Raw genomic sequence first — 16644 nt, forward strand, 5'->3', positions numbered from 1 at the left:
TATGCTTCCGTCGCTGCTACCCGCAACCCAGAGGGCGACACCATCCGCATAGAGAATATGGTGTAGCCCCTCTCTTTCATAATATTTCAGGGAGGCCGTGCATGGCGATGTTCAAGAGGAAGGGCAAAAGGACTGAGCCTGGCGGCATGTCCCTGTTCCCCAACTGCAACTCGGCCGACTCAGTGCCCCCGGTCGTTAGGATGATCGTCGGGTTCATCACAAAGGATTTCACTTAGTCGTAGATTCGAGGACCCAGCTTAGTTTGTCTAGAATTTCCAGCCCCGCTTCGTGCTTCACGTTGTCGAATGCTTTAGCAAAAGCCGAACCCAATAGTTCCCTGGTGTCTAGAGGAGAGCTGCCGTACCCGTCGATAATGTGGTGTTTGAGCCTCAGCATCACGTCTCGAATCAATAGCTTGGATCTAAATCCTATCATGGTATGAGGAAAAGCCCCTTCCCATCCATGCCTGTTAAGTCTCTTCAACACTACTTGTTCCGAGGCACGAGGTAAGCGACATGGATCGCAGGTTCTCCAACTGTAGCGCTTTTTTTGCGGCTTCGGGATCATAATGACTTCGCCGGTCTTCCATTGTCAAGAAATGGTGCCGATCCTCCAATATTGATTCATGTATTTGGTGAAAGCCGATACATGAATCAATCGGGTCCTCGACTTCTTTATGCACAAGCATTCTTCACGTGCCGTACTAGCTGATTCAATGATGATGCGCGTTCGATTCCTGGCCTTATCACGAAGGGAGTTTGCATTCCTAGACAAGGGCAGCGTGAACTGTGAGCGGTGATGGCATCTTCAAAATTTATTTCTTCTTCGTTTTTTTCGTCTTTATTGTTTGTGTTTTACATATACATTTTTATGTCGTTTTCCCTCTGTTTGTTATTTATAACACCTTGCACCAGGCAATAAAATTTAATTTGGCAGTAAGCGTCTGTCCTTATTTTTCCCTTGCGTCCATTTTCCGTGTTTCGCGCTGTACCACACAATCTAAATTGGGAAACCAACTAGCCCAAACCATCACCCCTTTAAGCTACCTCCACGGACGCCTCTTTTCGAGCACTGTTGATAACTTCAACGCAACTCTCTTCATGTGAATCTATGTCTTGTTTAGACAGTCTGTTGAAGGGTCACATAGTCACACGCGGTAACACAGCATCATACACGAAGGCGTCCATCTTAACACAGTGCACCATGACAAACAGTCAAATTCTGACACATAAATAACAAAATATTACATGCACAGGAAGTGTAGGCATTTTGTTTATGATAGTTACCCGACGGAGAAAGACGAAATGACTGATGGGAAAGCGTCGATTATCTGCCCTTATCAATTTAGGCAGAAATACGGTCTGAAAAAAAAAAGAAGGAGCGTGCTCCCTGTTTATCTGACAAGGAGCAAAGTCAAGATCATTCTTCAGGGCAAGGAGCACCTAAAACATCACCTCTCGAGAGGAGTAAATCATGCCTCCGCAATCGAGCGAAGAGCATTCTATTCGTGTCTTGGTTATTTATGACGCCGTCTTGGTTCAGACAGCAATCGGATAATGCAGGGGCACGGTTGGTTAAAACAATTAGGTTCTGAGTGGAAACCGCGTACCTCTTAGGCAAAACAGCATGTCTTAGTGCTTCATTGGGGAGCTTGGCAACATTCCTGTTTGCAGCCTATTTACGTCAACATTTGTCACAGAATTTGTTGAAAATGTAAATGCTGCAGCGGACGAACTTGTGCGCTCATAGACTATATATCAATGACAAGAACAGCGTAAAGTACCTCTCAATAAACAACTGGCTACCCGCCGATTGAAGGTCAGTCATAGCGCGCCGCCGAAGGCTCGACGCACATAAGTGGAAATCGTGGTGCGATAAATTCATGCCGATTTGTGTACACAGTGAGTGAGCAGAAAATAGTTCATATAGAACAAAGAAGGTAGGAACGACCGCGGTAATGGTTAGGTGGGGGCACGTGCGTTTGTTGGAGGCCGGATGTATGGGCTTTTATATTTCGGTCTCCGTTTTTGTATTTCTGACGCCGCATCACCTATTTTTTCCCCTTTTTCACGAAGTCTACACCAGGAAGTTGTCATGTAGGGCGACGAACCACAATTCAGCAAAGGCCTCACTACTGGCATGCGCGTGGAGAACACCTGTGGTAAGTGCTGGTCGAGGCGATATCCTGTGTTACTAGCAGCAGACTACCAGTTTTCCTGAGGTGGAGCACCCAACGAGCTCTTGAAGTGGAGCCCTATCAGGAGCTAACCTCTATTGGTGAGAAGTTGTGATCTTGGTGTCGTTTATGAGTAGAGAATGAAGTTAGGGATATACTGCGGTTTTGGGGTTAAGTGTTTATGTCATGCGTAGGTTATGGTGAATACCTTCAAGCAGTCTGTTCTTTTTTTCTTTCTAGTCATTCTTGTGACGCTTCGGGCCTTCAAGGAACACGAAAGTTAAAATCATATGCGTGATAGTAAAGTGGTAACATTTGCTTAAGGCTATGACTAAATTTAAGGGAGTCAGTCATTAACGAGAGGCTCAGTAAGTTAACGAGTACAACGGGATCTCTTGTACAATCGCCGAACGCCTGTCCCTTAACGAGGTATAAAGTTTGTAAACAGGGATAAGGTGCCTCAGAAAGGCTGGCCAACGTTTCGATAGGAGGACCTATCTTCGTCAAAGGCCTTTGACGAAGACCTACCTTCGTAAAAGGCCTTTGACGAAGATAGGTCCTCCTATCGAAACGTTGGCCAGCCTTTCTGAGGCACGTACCTTATCCCTGTTTACAAACTTTATACCATAGTGTGCTATTCCATCTGTCAGCCCCTTTCTTGTTTTTGTCCCTTAACGAGAGAACTTTAGAGGTGATGTTCTTAACAAGCCTGTAATCCGTGTAAGAATTCTGAGTGTGCGTATAAACATACGCACGGCAGCGAACAGCATTTAAACAAAGTTCGCTCAAATGAATCTTCCGCTACTTGTAAAGTAGGAAAGATCGCTGGAGGAAGACAAAATTTTCTAGCATTTAATGTGGGCTGTGTAAAAATATATTTCGGAGGAATTACGATGATCAGGCTTCACGCTAATTGAAACTCACACATGACGGCATGTTAAAAGCAATTGCTCTAAGAGAGTACAAATGTCTAAATGAAACGAAATAGAATTGATGTAATCGATTGTTTTGCAAAATGTAACAAATAAGCTAGAAATATGTGCGTTATTTCACAGTCACAAGGAATTCCTGACATTGAAGTACAAACGGAGAGACCGTAGTCGTGTAAAGCATTAGTTTTATATCAAGAAATTGGAGCATACCGAGCTACATCATACACGGCATCTTGTAACTTAAGCAGTGCGACTACCGTTATAAAGCACAAACAAATAATTAAAATACTCGAACGCTGTTTATTCACTAGTAGTGTGGTGCTATTCTTTCAAAATTTTCTCTATAAGGCGACGCATAATGAGTTCGAACTGAATCTTTCCACAGGTATACCTGAGACTTTTAAACATGCCATGTAATATTTGCAATCTGCATTGAAAAAACAACTATTTACTTATGCGTGGTAATAAAATCGACGTGCGCTCTTTCGAGGCGGATGCGGTAAGGGAAATATCCCGAGAATGGTGCACAATCCTTCAGTCACGTAATACTTATTTCACCCGAGAATATATAACGCAGCTTCGCTGTTTTTTTATCCATGACACTGACAGGTTGTGTAGGCCGCCTCAGACATTTACTTTCACATCCAAAATGACGTCATGGGAATTACAAACTACTCGCGAAGAACGTGAAGAAGAAAAGGATAAGATGGGCTTGATTTTTATTCGTCACAATGGTACGAAGCCAACAGATATGGGAGAATGTAGATGATAGAATGACCACTCCAGAAATATGTTGGTCTCGAGTCCTACTGTATCCCCAGAACAGCACGTTTTTGTCTTCATGTGCGGAACTTTCTTCCTTAGAAAGCCAGCAAGAGTTTTCCATTGTAGCTTCGTGCTACAGGCGGGTGGTCGCTAATTTTCTTATTCATGAACCTTCTTTCACCTTGCGAGCTTCCGAACAACTGACTTGCCTCTCAAGCTCTGACAGATTTTGAGGTGCAGCTGCTCGCTGATGTATTTCATGACGTCTACTTAGGGCATACACCACCCGGTCATGTTTTCCTTAACGTATATTGCTCTTAATCAACCTCCCTTGTCGCGAAGTGCTCATCCGACCTTCATTTTCTTGTGTTGGCGACCATTTTAAGAGCGGACTTAAATGTAACAACGAATGCCGTGATTGGAAATTGACCATCGCTGTGTGACCGTGTCTACATCACCATTTACATTCACGGTTAACGTAGATTCAGAAAGGAACCAACGCGTCAAAAAGCAATGTTTTCCTTAATCGGCGCCGTGTCCAAAACAATAACAGTTACTACGGCCAATAAGTTTCTCACTTCAATCAGACGTAGCGCTTGGCGGGGACAATAAATTCACGTTCATTGAGTGCAGCGCAGTTGGGATGCAAAAATCATTTCCCGCAATTGGCTGCACATCTTTGAAGCTCACTACCCCCAAGAAGTTTTGTTGTACGATATTATTCACTTGATATGCTCGGTCACGTGGTAGAATCGCACTTCCTTCGCACTACTATCATGATTCATTGGTTTGTGCTTTCGCCAACATCCTGTGGAGAATACAGGCATGGCCTTTATTATTATGACTATGCTTCAGGAGACATAAGAGTATAGACTATGAATGTCAACAGAGGGCAGCGATCAGCTCAGCCTCCTCCCGCTCAAAAAAGATGGTTAGGAAAAGAACAAACGGAAAAGAACCTGCTTATCTGTTAGCAGCCATAGGCTATTATCAACAGCGATAACAATTCACCACATTAGGCTGAGAGGCGCTATCGATACGCTTTATGCAATTACTACAAGAAATGTTGAACAGCTAATAGCAAAGCTTCACACTCGTAGCTTTTTCTAGTGCCCAAGTGCATTGGAAAGGGGCTAATAGCCACGTGCAAATCCGGCGACCACTTCCCCAGCGTTACAGAAAGAGATCTTAAAAGCAATGCTTTTGCCGGCTTCGTGCACTGTACGCAATTGCAGAACCGGAAACTCATGACTGCCATACTTTGGGCACCGCTGATATGATGGCAAAAAAAAAACATGATTGGTTTCCTGCATAATGTCGCGGTGGAAGCAGATTTGGCGTATTCAAAACGTGATTTCTCTAGTTTAGGAATATTTTCATCGCTAGTAATAGTGCTTCAACGCCACTCTACGATTCACTGAAAAATATGTTTAGGTTATCCTCAGGTTATCGCATTGTTTATGTACTTGCCAGAACAATGCGGTGCATCATGGAGCGAGGGAGGGCCGACGAACGTGCTTAAAATGGCCAAAGTTTTACACAAGTCGCTCTTCTAAACACATTTTTCTGGCAATCTGGTTTTAGAGGCTTCCCCGCAGTTCTATTTCTTACTGCCTTCCCCGAGATATATCAGTACACACACAAACACTTCCCTTCACTCAACCTTACGCAATCTCCGCAACACGCCAGGTTGCCGCGTTCTCCATGACTTCTATGGACTTCTGGAAAACTGGCCGCTCTTCAGCCCACGTTTAGTGAGGATAGGATTCAATTAGTCTATTAGGATACCATTTGTGAATGCGCTGCTTGCATAGGCTTTAGTGTCACTACCTATATCCCTCTAAGGCAGCGCAAAAAATCTATTATGGGTGAGAAAATTGCTAGAAAGGCAAAGTTTATAGAATGCCTAACATTTAATCGTTACTAGTTCATGTGAAGCAAAAAATTCAACACATTGGGTAACTCCGACGTAAACGGTGTCTGCGAAAACTGCAAATACGTAATTTTACTTTCTTTTTCTTTTTTGTGCTTTCAGGTTCGTGCATGAAACTATAAGCAGGAAAAAGCATGGCGAAGCAGCTATATCAGTGCGTTGATGGCTTCTGCATTCCGAATGCGTATTGTGAAGAAAACTTTCGCTCTGCAATGAGCTATAGGGCGCGCGAAGGAGACATCTTCATTGTTACTTACCCAAAGTGTGGGACCACATGGACCCAATACATCGTGTGCAATATCTTGAGCCGCGGAAGTCCGCCTTCGGATATAAACGACTACGACCTCATGAGTCCTTTCCTGGATGCCAGGGGAGCCGACGCTGCGGAGAATCGGCCTGAACGAGGTCCCATCTTGACCCACCTTCCAAGCGGCGTTCTTGAACCGGTGCACTGGGCCAAGTACATATACGTCGCCAGGAACCCGTACGACTGCGCCGTCTCGTATTACCATTTCCTCAAGGGGTTCACACCCAAGGCGTTCCCAAATTTCGACGACTTCCTGGCCATATTCCTTTCTGGAAAGGTATGCTGTTTTCGTGTTTCTCGTTGTGTTTTTTTTTTCACCTTACCAGACTACCAGTAATACCCATCTTCAACCCCGTCAATTACAATAGCGACAAAAAAGTAGAGCGCAGCGCGTGTGTGCCCAACTAAATGAGTTTTTGTACATTATACGCACTAGCGTTATATACGTCACCATGGCACTTTGGTGACTCACACCTGCCCGTGCACAGTTTTTAACGGGGCTCAGGCAATAAGAATTTCGCACTGAAGGCCCATCATGAGAACTAAAATGCAAACACTTTCATATCCACATTCGAATTAGGGCACTTCACGATCGAATAAAGAAATACAGGATATCACAGGGACGTTGCACACGTGTCACCACATTTTATTTTTCTAGGTAATTACCTAGACTTACCCTTTCTACAACTTACTACGACTTACGACGTACCCTTTCCTTGTAGCTGCAACTGACATTTGTTTCTTACGAAATAGAAATGCACCAGAAATAGCCATAAGTATGATGAAGCGTTTTTGCAGGCTCTTTCAATGAAGCTCTATGCTCCTTTAGCGTCATGTTTTCGCACCTTTGAGTGTGCCATGTACTGTGTGCCATAACCCATAAAAAGAACGGCACTTCATATACCACACCTTCCCTATACACGCACCTTACACGTTATTGACATGATAAATTGAGCAAAATTCGGTTTTCTATAAAGGCCTGAGTCAATAGTCCTTACACAAACACGGGAATCACGTTTGTTGTACGTACGAACACTGCCAGCAGTCATTCATTTCTGTTTATTTTACGCGGGCACACAGAATTGATCGAGGGTGCAACTGACTACGAGCATCCTTAATGAAAAGGATATATTTTTTGCTTACCTGACGTATTTATCTTCATTCTGTTACTCGTGCACTCTGTATCAATTGTTAATTCGCCTTGACATTTGCCTGTATTCCACTCAGGTTCCATACGGCGACTATTTTGACCACCTGCTGTCCTGGTACGGCTATCGAGGTGACGCCAACGTCCTTTTCTTAACCTACGAGAAGCTCAAGACAGATGGCAGGACGCAGCTCCTCAAAATCGCTGATTTTCTTGGCAAAGAGCATGGTACAGCACTGCGTCAGGACGAAGCGTTACTCCGTCGTCTTCTGGACGCCTGTCGCTTGGACAAGATGAAGACGCTTATCAAGGACAACCCTGTAGACAGATTTAAATCAGAGACACCCAAACTGTGCGTTGCACGTGAGAAATGCACGAACCCTGTTAACGGTACCGCAATGGTGCACGGTCCCAACTTTCAAAAGTCGTCTACTTTTCTACGAAAAGGCGTTGTGGGAGATTGGAAGAACCACTTTACGAGCGAGCAAGTGCAAATAACGAAAGTCTGGATTGTGCGAAAGACGGCCGGTAGTGATGTCATGAGCCTATGGCATGACACGGTCCTTCCTTAGCAGTAATGGTGATGTATTCGTAGACAGCCCTACTGCTTAACGTTTCAGATTTTGAACTTCAATTAAGTCGTTGATTGAGAAATCTAGAGTACGCTGACGCATCAGGTGTCGCAACGTGTGACCTAGAAATATTCGATTATTTTCCTTCTTTAAGTAACGCTCTTGTCTAAGTTTGTGCATTATGTAAATTTCCATGCAAACCTCTCGTCTTTGCATATGCAGCCAAGTTCTCTACTGGGCTTCCCTTCAAATTATAAGCATGCTCATGGACCGACCGTTGATGCGGCGGCTTCTCTAGTTAACATTGTAGCTTATCCACGAGAGCGAGATTTAATGCACAGTGCCGTCCGCATATGACTTAACCCTACAATATGTAGCTAGTCAGCCGCTTGCTCCTTGGACGTCACACTTCGTCGTTGTGCAGAAGTCTAGGAATTTTCGGGGGGGGGGAGGGGGGCAGAGAACACCACATGCACGTTCGTGCGCTGGCCAATCTACTTTAGGCCATGTGACACACCATGAATGTGAAGAAACACTGTCTTCCTCCGCCTCCAAGATAGTTGCTGGCCAAAATTCGACTGAATGTACGAGTTCTAGTGTTGATATGCGCCCTCCTTTTTTAATGCGTAAGCATTCTTAGGCGATTGACCCAGAAAAGCGGTCTGTCCGTCCCTCCGTTACGCGTAACCCAATTCCCTTCATGAAGGAAAAAATACATAATACATTTGAAAGGAAATATTCGAAGAAAAAATTTGCCGGTGGTGAGTTCCGAACCTGCGACCCTATGCCCAGAATCCGATAGTTTACCCACTGGGCTCAACGCACTTTTTTCTTTCTTGTTTTTAGTTGAAGAGAAGGGAAAGAAAGGATGCATAGAAAGGCAGAGAGATTCACCAGAGGTAGTTCCGGTTGGCTAGCCTGCACGGGGCGAAGGGTTAAGGGGGATAAAAATATAAGGAGAGGGGAAGGGTACATAGAGAGAGAGAGAAAGAGAGACGAGCACAAAGAAACCGCGTGACCATTCATTCAAGAAACACCCGTGACCATTCATAAAGCACAAGGGGCTATGCAACTTAATAAAATCTGTCTTCACTCAACTTCAACGTTTAAGAAATGCAATTCTGAACAAGCAGTCAAATGACACATGCATAGCATCGGGCCGCTCAGCATTTCTTGGGCTCGTTGCGTGGATTTGGCTTTGAACTTTAACTTTACTTCACTTGGAATAGGGGAATGCTTCGTGTTCAACCATCTTTCTGTAAGAAAGGGACTTTCATTTTTCGCTCTCACTAGGAGTACATTAAGCACTCCCTCGGGAGGAAATGAGTCATCTCGTGTTCGTTCATCAGTGGAGATAAGCGAGGAGAGAGAAGGAAGAAATTCTTAGTTTGAACAAAATCTTTATATCACAAACAAACCACCACGCAGGGCGCCAAAGTAACGCTCAGGAAGCAGGAAATGTCACAAAATAGTAAATTCAAGCCTTCACATGCGAAGTCGAAGCCATCCGGTTTAGGAGATCATATAAGCTGCCCCGGCTGAAGAAATGGCAGGTGGTGGAGCGAGCGAACAAGAAATTGCACACTCGTGGGCATGATCTTTCATAAGAGCTCACCAATAACCCTTGTGATGATTAAAGTTCCAGACGTGTAATTTACAGCTCGTTATTGGCGCGCGAACTTCTGTTCGACTTTGAAACCCATACTAAATCTACGAAATGACCGGCCATCAAGACAGGTGCCGCTTCCTAGTGGCACCAAACGGTCTTATGACGTCATCTATCCATTACGGTGGTGCGCCGTTGGAGCACCTTCCTTCGTACACCATGCGTCGGGTTAGCTGTTCTGCAAAGGGCGCAAACACAACTGGCTAATGCGCAATTTGTAAGTATAGTTGCTTATTTCTGCATTTTTAGCGTGCTTCGTGGAATAAAATCATAGAGGTCGAGTGCTTTAGCTCACCCCAAAAACAGTACCACCCCCTAGCGGCCGCAGCCACGCAGACGAGACGTCAAACGGCAGCGGGGAAAGGGCTTTGTCTTTTAGTTTCCGTGCAACAGAATTATGTTTTCTCGTAATTGGAATTACAATCCGAAGCTATCGTGTCTGCAGCTTTTGTGTAAGTACTACTTTAGAAATTCTTTGGCGATTTACGTTGAAAAAGGTCATTAGTTCAGTAAGGCACTTGCGCTTGTCGGAGGGCCTAGAGGAATGAACATGTTTGCTGCCCTTTCGCAGATGTAAGTGCGCGTGCGACATACATCGCTTGTGGTGCTGGGGCTATCTAACACCGACAACAGCCTCGCTGCACATGCACTTTTGCAGGGTGGAATGGAGACGGATATTGTTATCTGCCTGGTCTTTGTGCACCGTTCTATCTTGGCAACCTGTGTTTGCCAGCTCGGTGGTTTGAGCGATAGTCATATCAGGTCGTTCACTGGAGAGCGGTAAACGAACTTCCTTCCCTCATCCCGCGGTCATTCTCTTGAAGCATCTCTCCAGACATTTTTTGCAGACTAGCACAGTAAGATTAGTAATCTCGGGACAGCAGACCAAAAGCGCTCGTCAGTTCGGGCTTGCTCGTGAAATTCCAACCTGCAGCATTTAGAGTCAGCTGCATGTCCACTTAAACCGCGGTCATTCTCATCTTCGCCTTGCGCTGTTCTGTCCTGTAAGTCTATGTTTCTTTCTGAGGTGTGATTTAAGTGACCCCTGGCGCTCTACAGTGTATTAAGTGTTGTGATATATCACAAAAATAACTTTTTTTAAGCAACGGCATTCAGTACAGAAAATTGAGGGGACTTGAAGAACCAGCAATTTTTTATAGAGGAACCTATCGTCAACCGCGGGCTATGCCTAAATGTGATCAAACTCAACTTTTTTCACTCGCACTTAATGGAAAGGTGAATGGGAAGCTTATAATTTGCCCAAATGTAAACGAAGCTAAAAGCCGTAGTGGTTTCTCTGTAAGGAAGCTTCGCCATTGATGAAAAACTGGTCCTAGTACGGGTATTGCACCCGGAACCAACGGCATCTTGGAGTGCCCATGCCATCACACGCATGGCATTTGTAAAATTGTTATAATCACTACTTGTAAACGATTTCGCGAACAGTACCCGAGTTGTGTCTACCGTATTCACCTAGCAATAGCTAATTCTCTGGACAGTTTATTAGGTAAATTTACTTTGACGTTTTCATCCGCGCCTGCCCACGCACATGGTGTGCCTTATTGTTTACTCTCAAGGCGTGTATGACTTTAGAATGCTAATTTGGGCTAGTCGGTACAAGTTCATCATGGTGCCACCGGCGCCAAGCTGAAAACAATAAGAATAGGAAATACAATGGCTCTACTCGCAACTGAAAGACTTCATTAAAACTCACAATAGCGTCATGCATCCCTCATCCAAGTTACGCACGCGCAAGGAGCCCTGACAAACTATTATGTTACATACGGCAGCGCATTTGTGGAAAATGCAGCAGTGTCCTTCCCATCAGCGCTCTTCCTTCAATGTGGCATCAATCGTAAAGAAATGCATGTACCATGCTAGTCGTGTTTTTTTTTCAATACCCACTCATATGGCTTCGGCTGTGGGGCACATATGCTTAGGTGCATGAACATTATATTCTGAAAACGTCCTGACGACGTCAACGAGAAAGACAGAAGCCGCTCGGCTGATCATTCAGGCCACAGCGGCCACTTGCCATTGGTTAAAGGAATTGCACATATCTTGTCCCGGAATGCTAGTAAGGTTACGCAGGAACTTGTGGAAGCATGCCATATCTTAGCAAATACGGATGATTGTGTCAGTTGTTCGTCACGTACGCTGTCCACTGAGGAGGTACACCGTTTGGAAGCAAGCCGTCAATTTTGCTATCTGCACATCTCTTATTTGTCTAGGCTTCTGGGGCATGCGTCAGTCAGGTGAGGTTAACTTGTAGCTTTGTGTTTGCGTGAGTTTATTAGACTCTCAGTCATGAGTAGCCGCGTTGTCCATGTTCTCCCTATTGCATTAGTGTTCGTGCCTAAGACGCGACCGTACACGCCGACCCGTCGACGTAGCCCACAGGTTGCGGCGCCGCGGCGTTGAGCTCGAGGGCGCGGGTTCAATCCCCGCCACGGCGGCAGCATTTCTAACAGGGCCAAAAGTGCTCACGTACTTAGATTTAGGTGCGTGCTAAAGAACCAGGTGGTCAAAGTTAATTCGGAGTTCTCGACTGGAGCGTGCTTCATAATCAGATTGTTGTTTTTGCACATAAACCTTCTGAATTTATTTAACCGTATTTTAGGACACCACGTGCAGGACCTTTCCTCCTTTGTGGAACTTTCAAAGGCTGGATTGACATTTCTCCTCTCATTTCATCATTCAACGATACTCGCAAGAAACAATTAGGATCACTGTGAGCCCACATTGTGGTTCGGCTTGAACTAAATGAGTAAATGAAGTCAGTTTCTATCATCATGAAGCTGGCTCGATGCCTTAAGTAAGTTTGCCGGCAAAGCACCCTACAGAAAAGAAGTGCCAGTATTTAGAAATTCCGAATAGAAGTAGCTATCAGATTAGTTCAGCAGTATGAAATTTAGAGTAACCTTCCACACAATGCAAGGCATATCCTTCTTACGATGATAAAAATAAATAATAAAACATGACTTTTTGGTCATGCTACTTTCAAACCCTTCGTCATATTAAAGGCAAATATTGATAAAACTATTCCTACACAAAAATGACTCATGTAAATGACACACTTTCCTTAAGAATGCCATCTTTATTGGCGCTGAAGATAATGGTGATATTTTTCATATATTTGCAGTTGGTCCACTGCCTTGAAGCAACAATGAATCTCGAGTCTTACATACACGTCGACGGCCTCTCGCTTCACGAATGGTTCCACGAGGACACAGTACGCTCCGCGCTGTCCTACAAGCCCAGCTCCGACGACGTTTTCATAGTGACGTACCCGAAGTCTGGAACGACGTGGACGCAATACGTGATCCTCAGCATTCTTGGTGGAGGCGAGGCGCCGAGAACCTACGTTGACTACATGTTGAACTCCCCGTATTTGGAGCTCATGGGTGTCGAGGGTGTCGAGAGAATGCCCAGACCGGGTCTGGTGAAAACTCACCTTCCTTTTCACAAGGCACCCTACTCACCGGAAGCGAAGTACATTTGCGTCGCCAGGAACCTCTACGACGTTTGCGTGTCGTACTATTACCACACACGGGCCCTTACACCAAAGAGAGTGAAAGACGTTTCATTTTCCAGATTTCACAAAATGTTCACAGAGGGCAGGCTCTCATACGGCGACTACTTCGACCATCTGCTATCCTGGTACGAACATCGAGACCAACAAAACGTGTTGTTTTTCACGTACGAAGAAATGAAAAAGAATCCCAGGTTGTGGGTCTTGAAGATAGCCGAATTTCTCGGAGATAAGTACGCAGACATGCTCAAAAATCACCCTGAAACGCTTGAAAAAGTTCTGGATGCTACGAGCTTAAACAGCATGAAGGCTGTCTTTACCGAGAAGCTGACCACGTCGGTGCTGGAACTTCTGAACTTGCCAGCAGACAAGGCTCTGAAGTCACTCCAGGTCTACCAAGACATCTGGCCACAAATGGGAGAGATGCATGTGTGTGAAGGCTTTGTTCGCAAAGGTGTGATTGGTGACTGGAAGGAACATTTCACACCGGATCTCATAGTGAAAACGAAGGCGTGGATAAGGAAAAAGACTGCAGGGTCCGATGTTATGCAACTTTGGAAGGACATAGAGCTACCCTAGCTTGATACATGCAGTGAGAAAATTCTGAGAAAATGCAATGTGCAGCTGCCGTATGCAAATCATGCACTGAGTTGAAAATTAAATTTTGAGTGTTTCTTTTTCTGACTGTGCAATCACATATTTAAAACATGACATACGTAACGCTGCTATGGCTTCATTCTAGATTTTTTCGCCAGTACATCCTAATTGGAAATCCTAAATTGTCATCTTGTATTTTCTCAGTAAGTCTTTCTTGAAAACGTTGATCACAATCGTGTACATAAATTTAGACGTCCTCTAAAGAACTGAACGCTGTCAAAGTTAGAGTCTCCATTACGCTGTCATCTTGTCATTACGCTGTCATCTAGAGTCCTCCATTACGGCTTTGCCTCGTGCTGTTATTGAGGTTTCGGCATGTGAAACCCCATAATTACTTGAATTCAGCCAAGGAGAATACAAGTGACTTCATAGGTGACACCGCTTCCAAGTGCATTAACAGCGCCGGAAATGTAAGGGTTCCGGTGAGGTAGCACAAGTACTACGTGCGTGCTTACTTTGTGGGTTGACGCTGGCATGGCAGGGCGTGGTCATCCTGGTCTTCAATTTTTGCGCATGCTTGGTCACTCAAGTTGTTGACGCAGCCGCGGTTTATTTAGGCCGGCCAGCCATGGTGCAACGAGATATTGGGAGCAGCCGAAACCACGCCCACTCAGGTTGAGCGCGTTAGCATGTTCTATTCTCGCGCTACCTGCGCGTGAGCCCATTTTTTTCTTCACTTGCTTTGGGGGCGATAGTCGCCCCGCTACGGACCCCCTCCTAGTGCGCAGGGTGGTTGAAATAAAGTCCAATGGCGGAGTTGAAGTAAAGTGTGCAGATTGTGTCGTCGTTAGTAGCGTCGGGTTCGCGCAATCCGTGAGAGATGTACCAGGCAGCACCGGCAGCGTAGGTTGTGAGCAAGGCGCAGCAACAGTGATACCGTAGTGTGAAATCGCGACCTGCCGCCAATTCTTCTACACGCCCAGGCCTGTAGGAGTCGGAATTCCAACAGCAGATCGTCTGGCAGCTCATGACTTGCCTGGCGATAGCGCAAGTGTCGGCCACTTATGTTGTCGGTATAGAAGTGATTTTCGGGCTCAAGAAACCATATGGAAGAGCTGCTCCCGTAGGCCGTGCATCCGCGGAAGGTGCGAGCACAGAACATCGCAAGGCTCGCCTGTTACTGATTGCGGTAAAATCTTGAATGCCGATAGCATCAGCGTTGCGGCGGTCGGCGAAGGCAACCAGAACGTTGTGCTTGTGGTCTCGTCGCGCCTGCGAGAGGGAAATTTGCGACTAGAGGAGCTGATGGGATCCTCTGAATCGGTGATTAGTGAGGTGCCTCCGAACGGACAGCGGACAGCTTGCGGGAATGTGTAAGGAAGGAAAGCGGCGAGCCGTACAGTAGAAAGCTATCACGTTCGGCCCAGTGAATTCTTTCGAAAGAGTCGTCGTGCAGCTGCCTTTGAGATGGGACTCACGGACCGAGTGCAGGTACGATGTGGGGGCCCGCGTGTGTTGACGATCGGTATGCGTGGACGCAGGCGATGTTGGAGGACGATACGCTGAATGACATGCCGTTCAAATGGCGAGAGCGGTAGTGACTAAGCGCTCGAGGTGTAATAGTGAGCAACGACGGCCGTTCAGAACTCGGCGTAGAAGGCCGAGCCGGGGGTGACCACTGTACCCAGGAGCGCACCCTAGCTTGGAACCTTGTTGAGAAGGAAGTAGCTGTCCATCTGGATGAAGCAGAGAATGCGGCAACAAGTGGAGGAACTGCCATATCCGTAGGCTATTGTACTACACAATCCTTGTTTTTGACACTGAGTCAGTGTTCTGGGAAGTCGTCGAGCCACTGGCCACTCGCTAGTCATAGGGAAACTTTCCAATAATTTTGAGAGCATCGCAAAAAAAAAGAACATTGAGAATCGAAACGCAAAGTTTACTGCACAAATTTGAGTTTGAATACGATCTTTGTTTTATACCTGAATACATCACGCTGCTGACGATAAACCGTAAGTTAAATGCTTCAAATAATGTTAAACTGAACGAGTGAAAAGGGACAAATGTAAGAATACAGCATACAGGGGCTCTTCATTTGTGTTGCTGGAGCAAACGGGACAAATTATACGACGCCACAGTGAACAAATGTATTTCTGCCTAATTGTTACCTTTCCCTCTTTGTTTGTGAAGTTTTGGTTGTTTCTGAATATTTTGTTGTCAACCTATGCAATACAAAAATTATCAACCATCAGCAGGACTCGCATGCTTGGTGTCATTTCTTACACGTCCTTTGATTTTCCGGCACATATGTGTGGTTCTAATTTTATATCATCACACCTGTTCAATACACTTGGTATTAATTTATGAAAATTATGTCGAGTGCACAATTGCGCTTGATATTTAAGGTCATGTAAAACAAGTGCTTCGAACAGTAACGTCGAGTCAGCGGAGTGCTACGTCTTAGAAAGCCCCAGTGACAAGCACTCCTTAAGCGTACGTGACGTTGCTTGCAACGTGTTCGCCATGTTATTCACAAAAGCAATAACATCTCAAAGTACCATCGCTTGTGCAATCCCCGTCCGGTAGGGGATCATTTTATGCTAAAGTGCCGTCAACATTCAACAAAAACTTAACTGGTTTTGGCGTAGACTTTCGTATAGCATTACTTGTACGAGCCCTTCAAATGTCCTGATTTTCACAGTGACAGATTGCGCTGTTGTTGTCTGTTGTTAGAGATATCACACAACACCTGTGCAACAATGAATCTGCCCCAACTATCCAAGTTCTTTCAATCAGTCATTCTCCGCTTTCAGCTCAACTTGCACAGCGTCCCCAAACGTGTGTTTCGAGGTTTTTAGTCTTCAAACGTTTTTTTTTTTTCTTTGAAGTATCTGAGACATCAATACTTTGTTTATGACACCATGCTTGTTTCGTTCAGACTCATGAGAGGGAGTGAAGCCCGTTCAATACTCAGATGGAAGGATCACGAGAAATATGTTTTATGTATCGTAAACACG

At 45.2% G+C, this 16644-nt stretch overlaps 2 protein-coding genes across 2 annotated transcripts; both read left to right on the plus strand.

The window, feature by feature from the left end:
* The first annotated feature begins 6153 nt into the window (after nucleotides 1–6153).
* LOC135906826 (sulfotransferase 1C2-like) lies at nucleotides 6154–8130 on the plus strand. Its single transcript, XM_065438420.2, has 3 exons — nucleotides 6154–6390; nucleotides 7341–7612; nucleotides 8055–8130. The coding sequence occupies exons 1-3, from the start codon at nucleotides 6154–6156 to the stop codon at nucleotides 8128–8130; spliced, it is 585 nt and encodes a 194-aa protein (XP_065294492.2).
* Nucleotides 8131–10384: 2254 nt separating this feature from the next.
* Nucleotides 10385–13662, plus strand: LOC135906813 (sulfotransferase 1E1-like). Its single transcript, XM_065438410.1, has 2 exons — nucleotides 10385–10502; nucleotides 12641–13662. The coding sequence occupies exon 2, from the start codon at nucleotides 12665–12667 to the stop codon at nucleotides 13607–13609; it is 945 nt and encodes a 314-aa protein (XP_065294482.1). The 5' UTR covers nucleotides 10385–10502; nucleotides 12641–12664; the 3' UTR covers nucleotides 13610–13662.
* Nucleotides 13663–16644: the final 2982 nt, after the last annotated feature.

Source organism: Dermacentor albipictus, chromosome 7, assembly GCF_038994185.2.
Source record: "Dermacentor albipictus isolate Rhodes 1998 colony chromosome 7, USDA_Dalb.pri_finalv2, whole genome shotgun sequence".
Taxonomy (NCBI): domain Eukaryota; kingdom Metazoa; phylum Arthropoda; class Arachnida; order Ixodida; family Ixodidae; genus Dermacentor; species Dermacentor albipictus.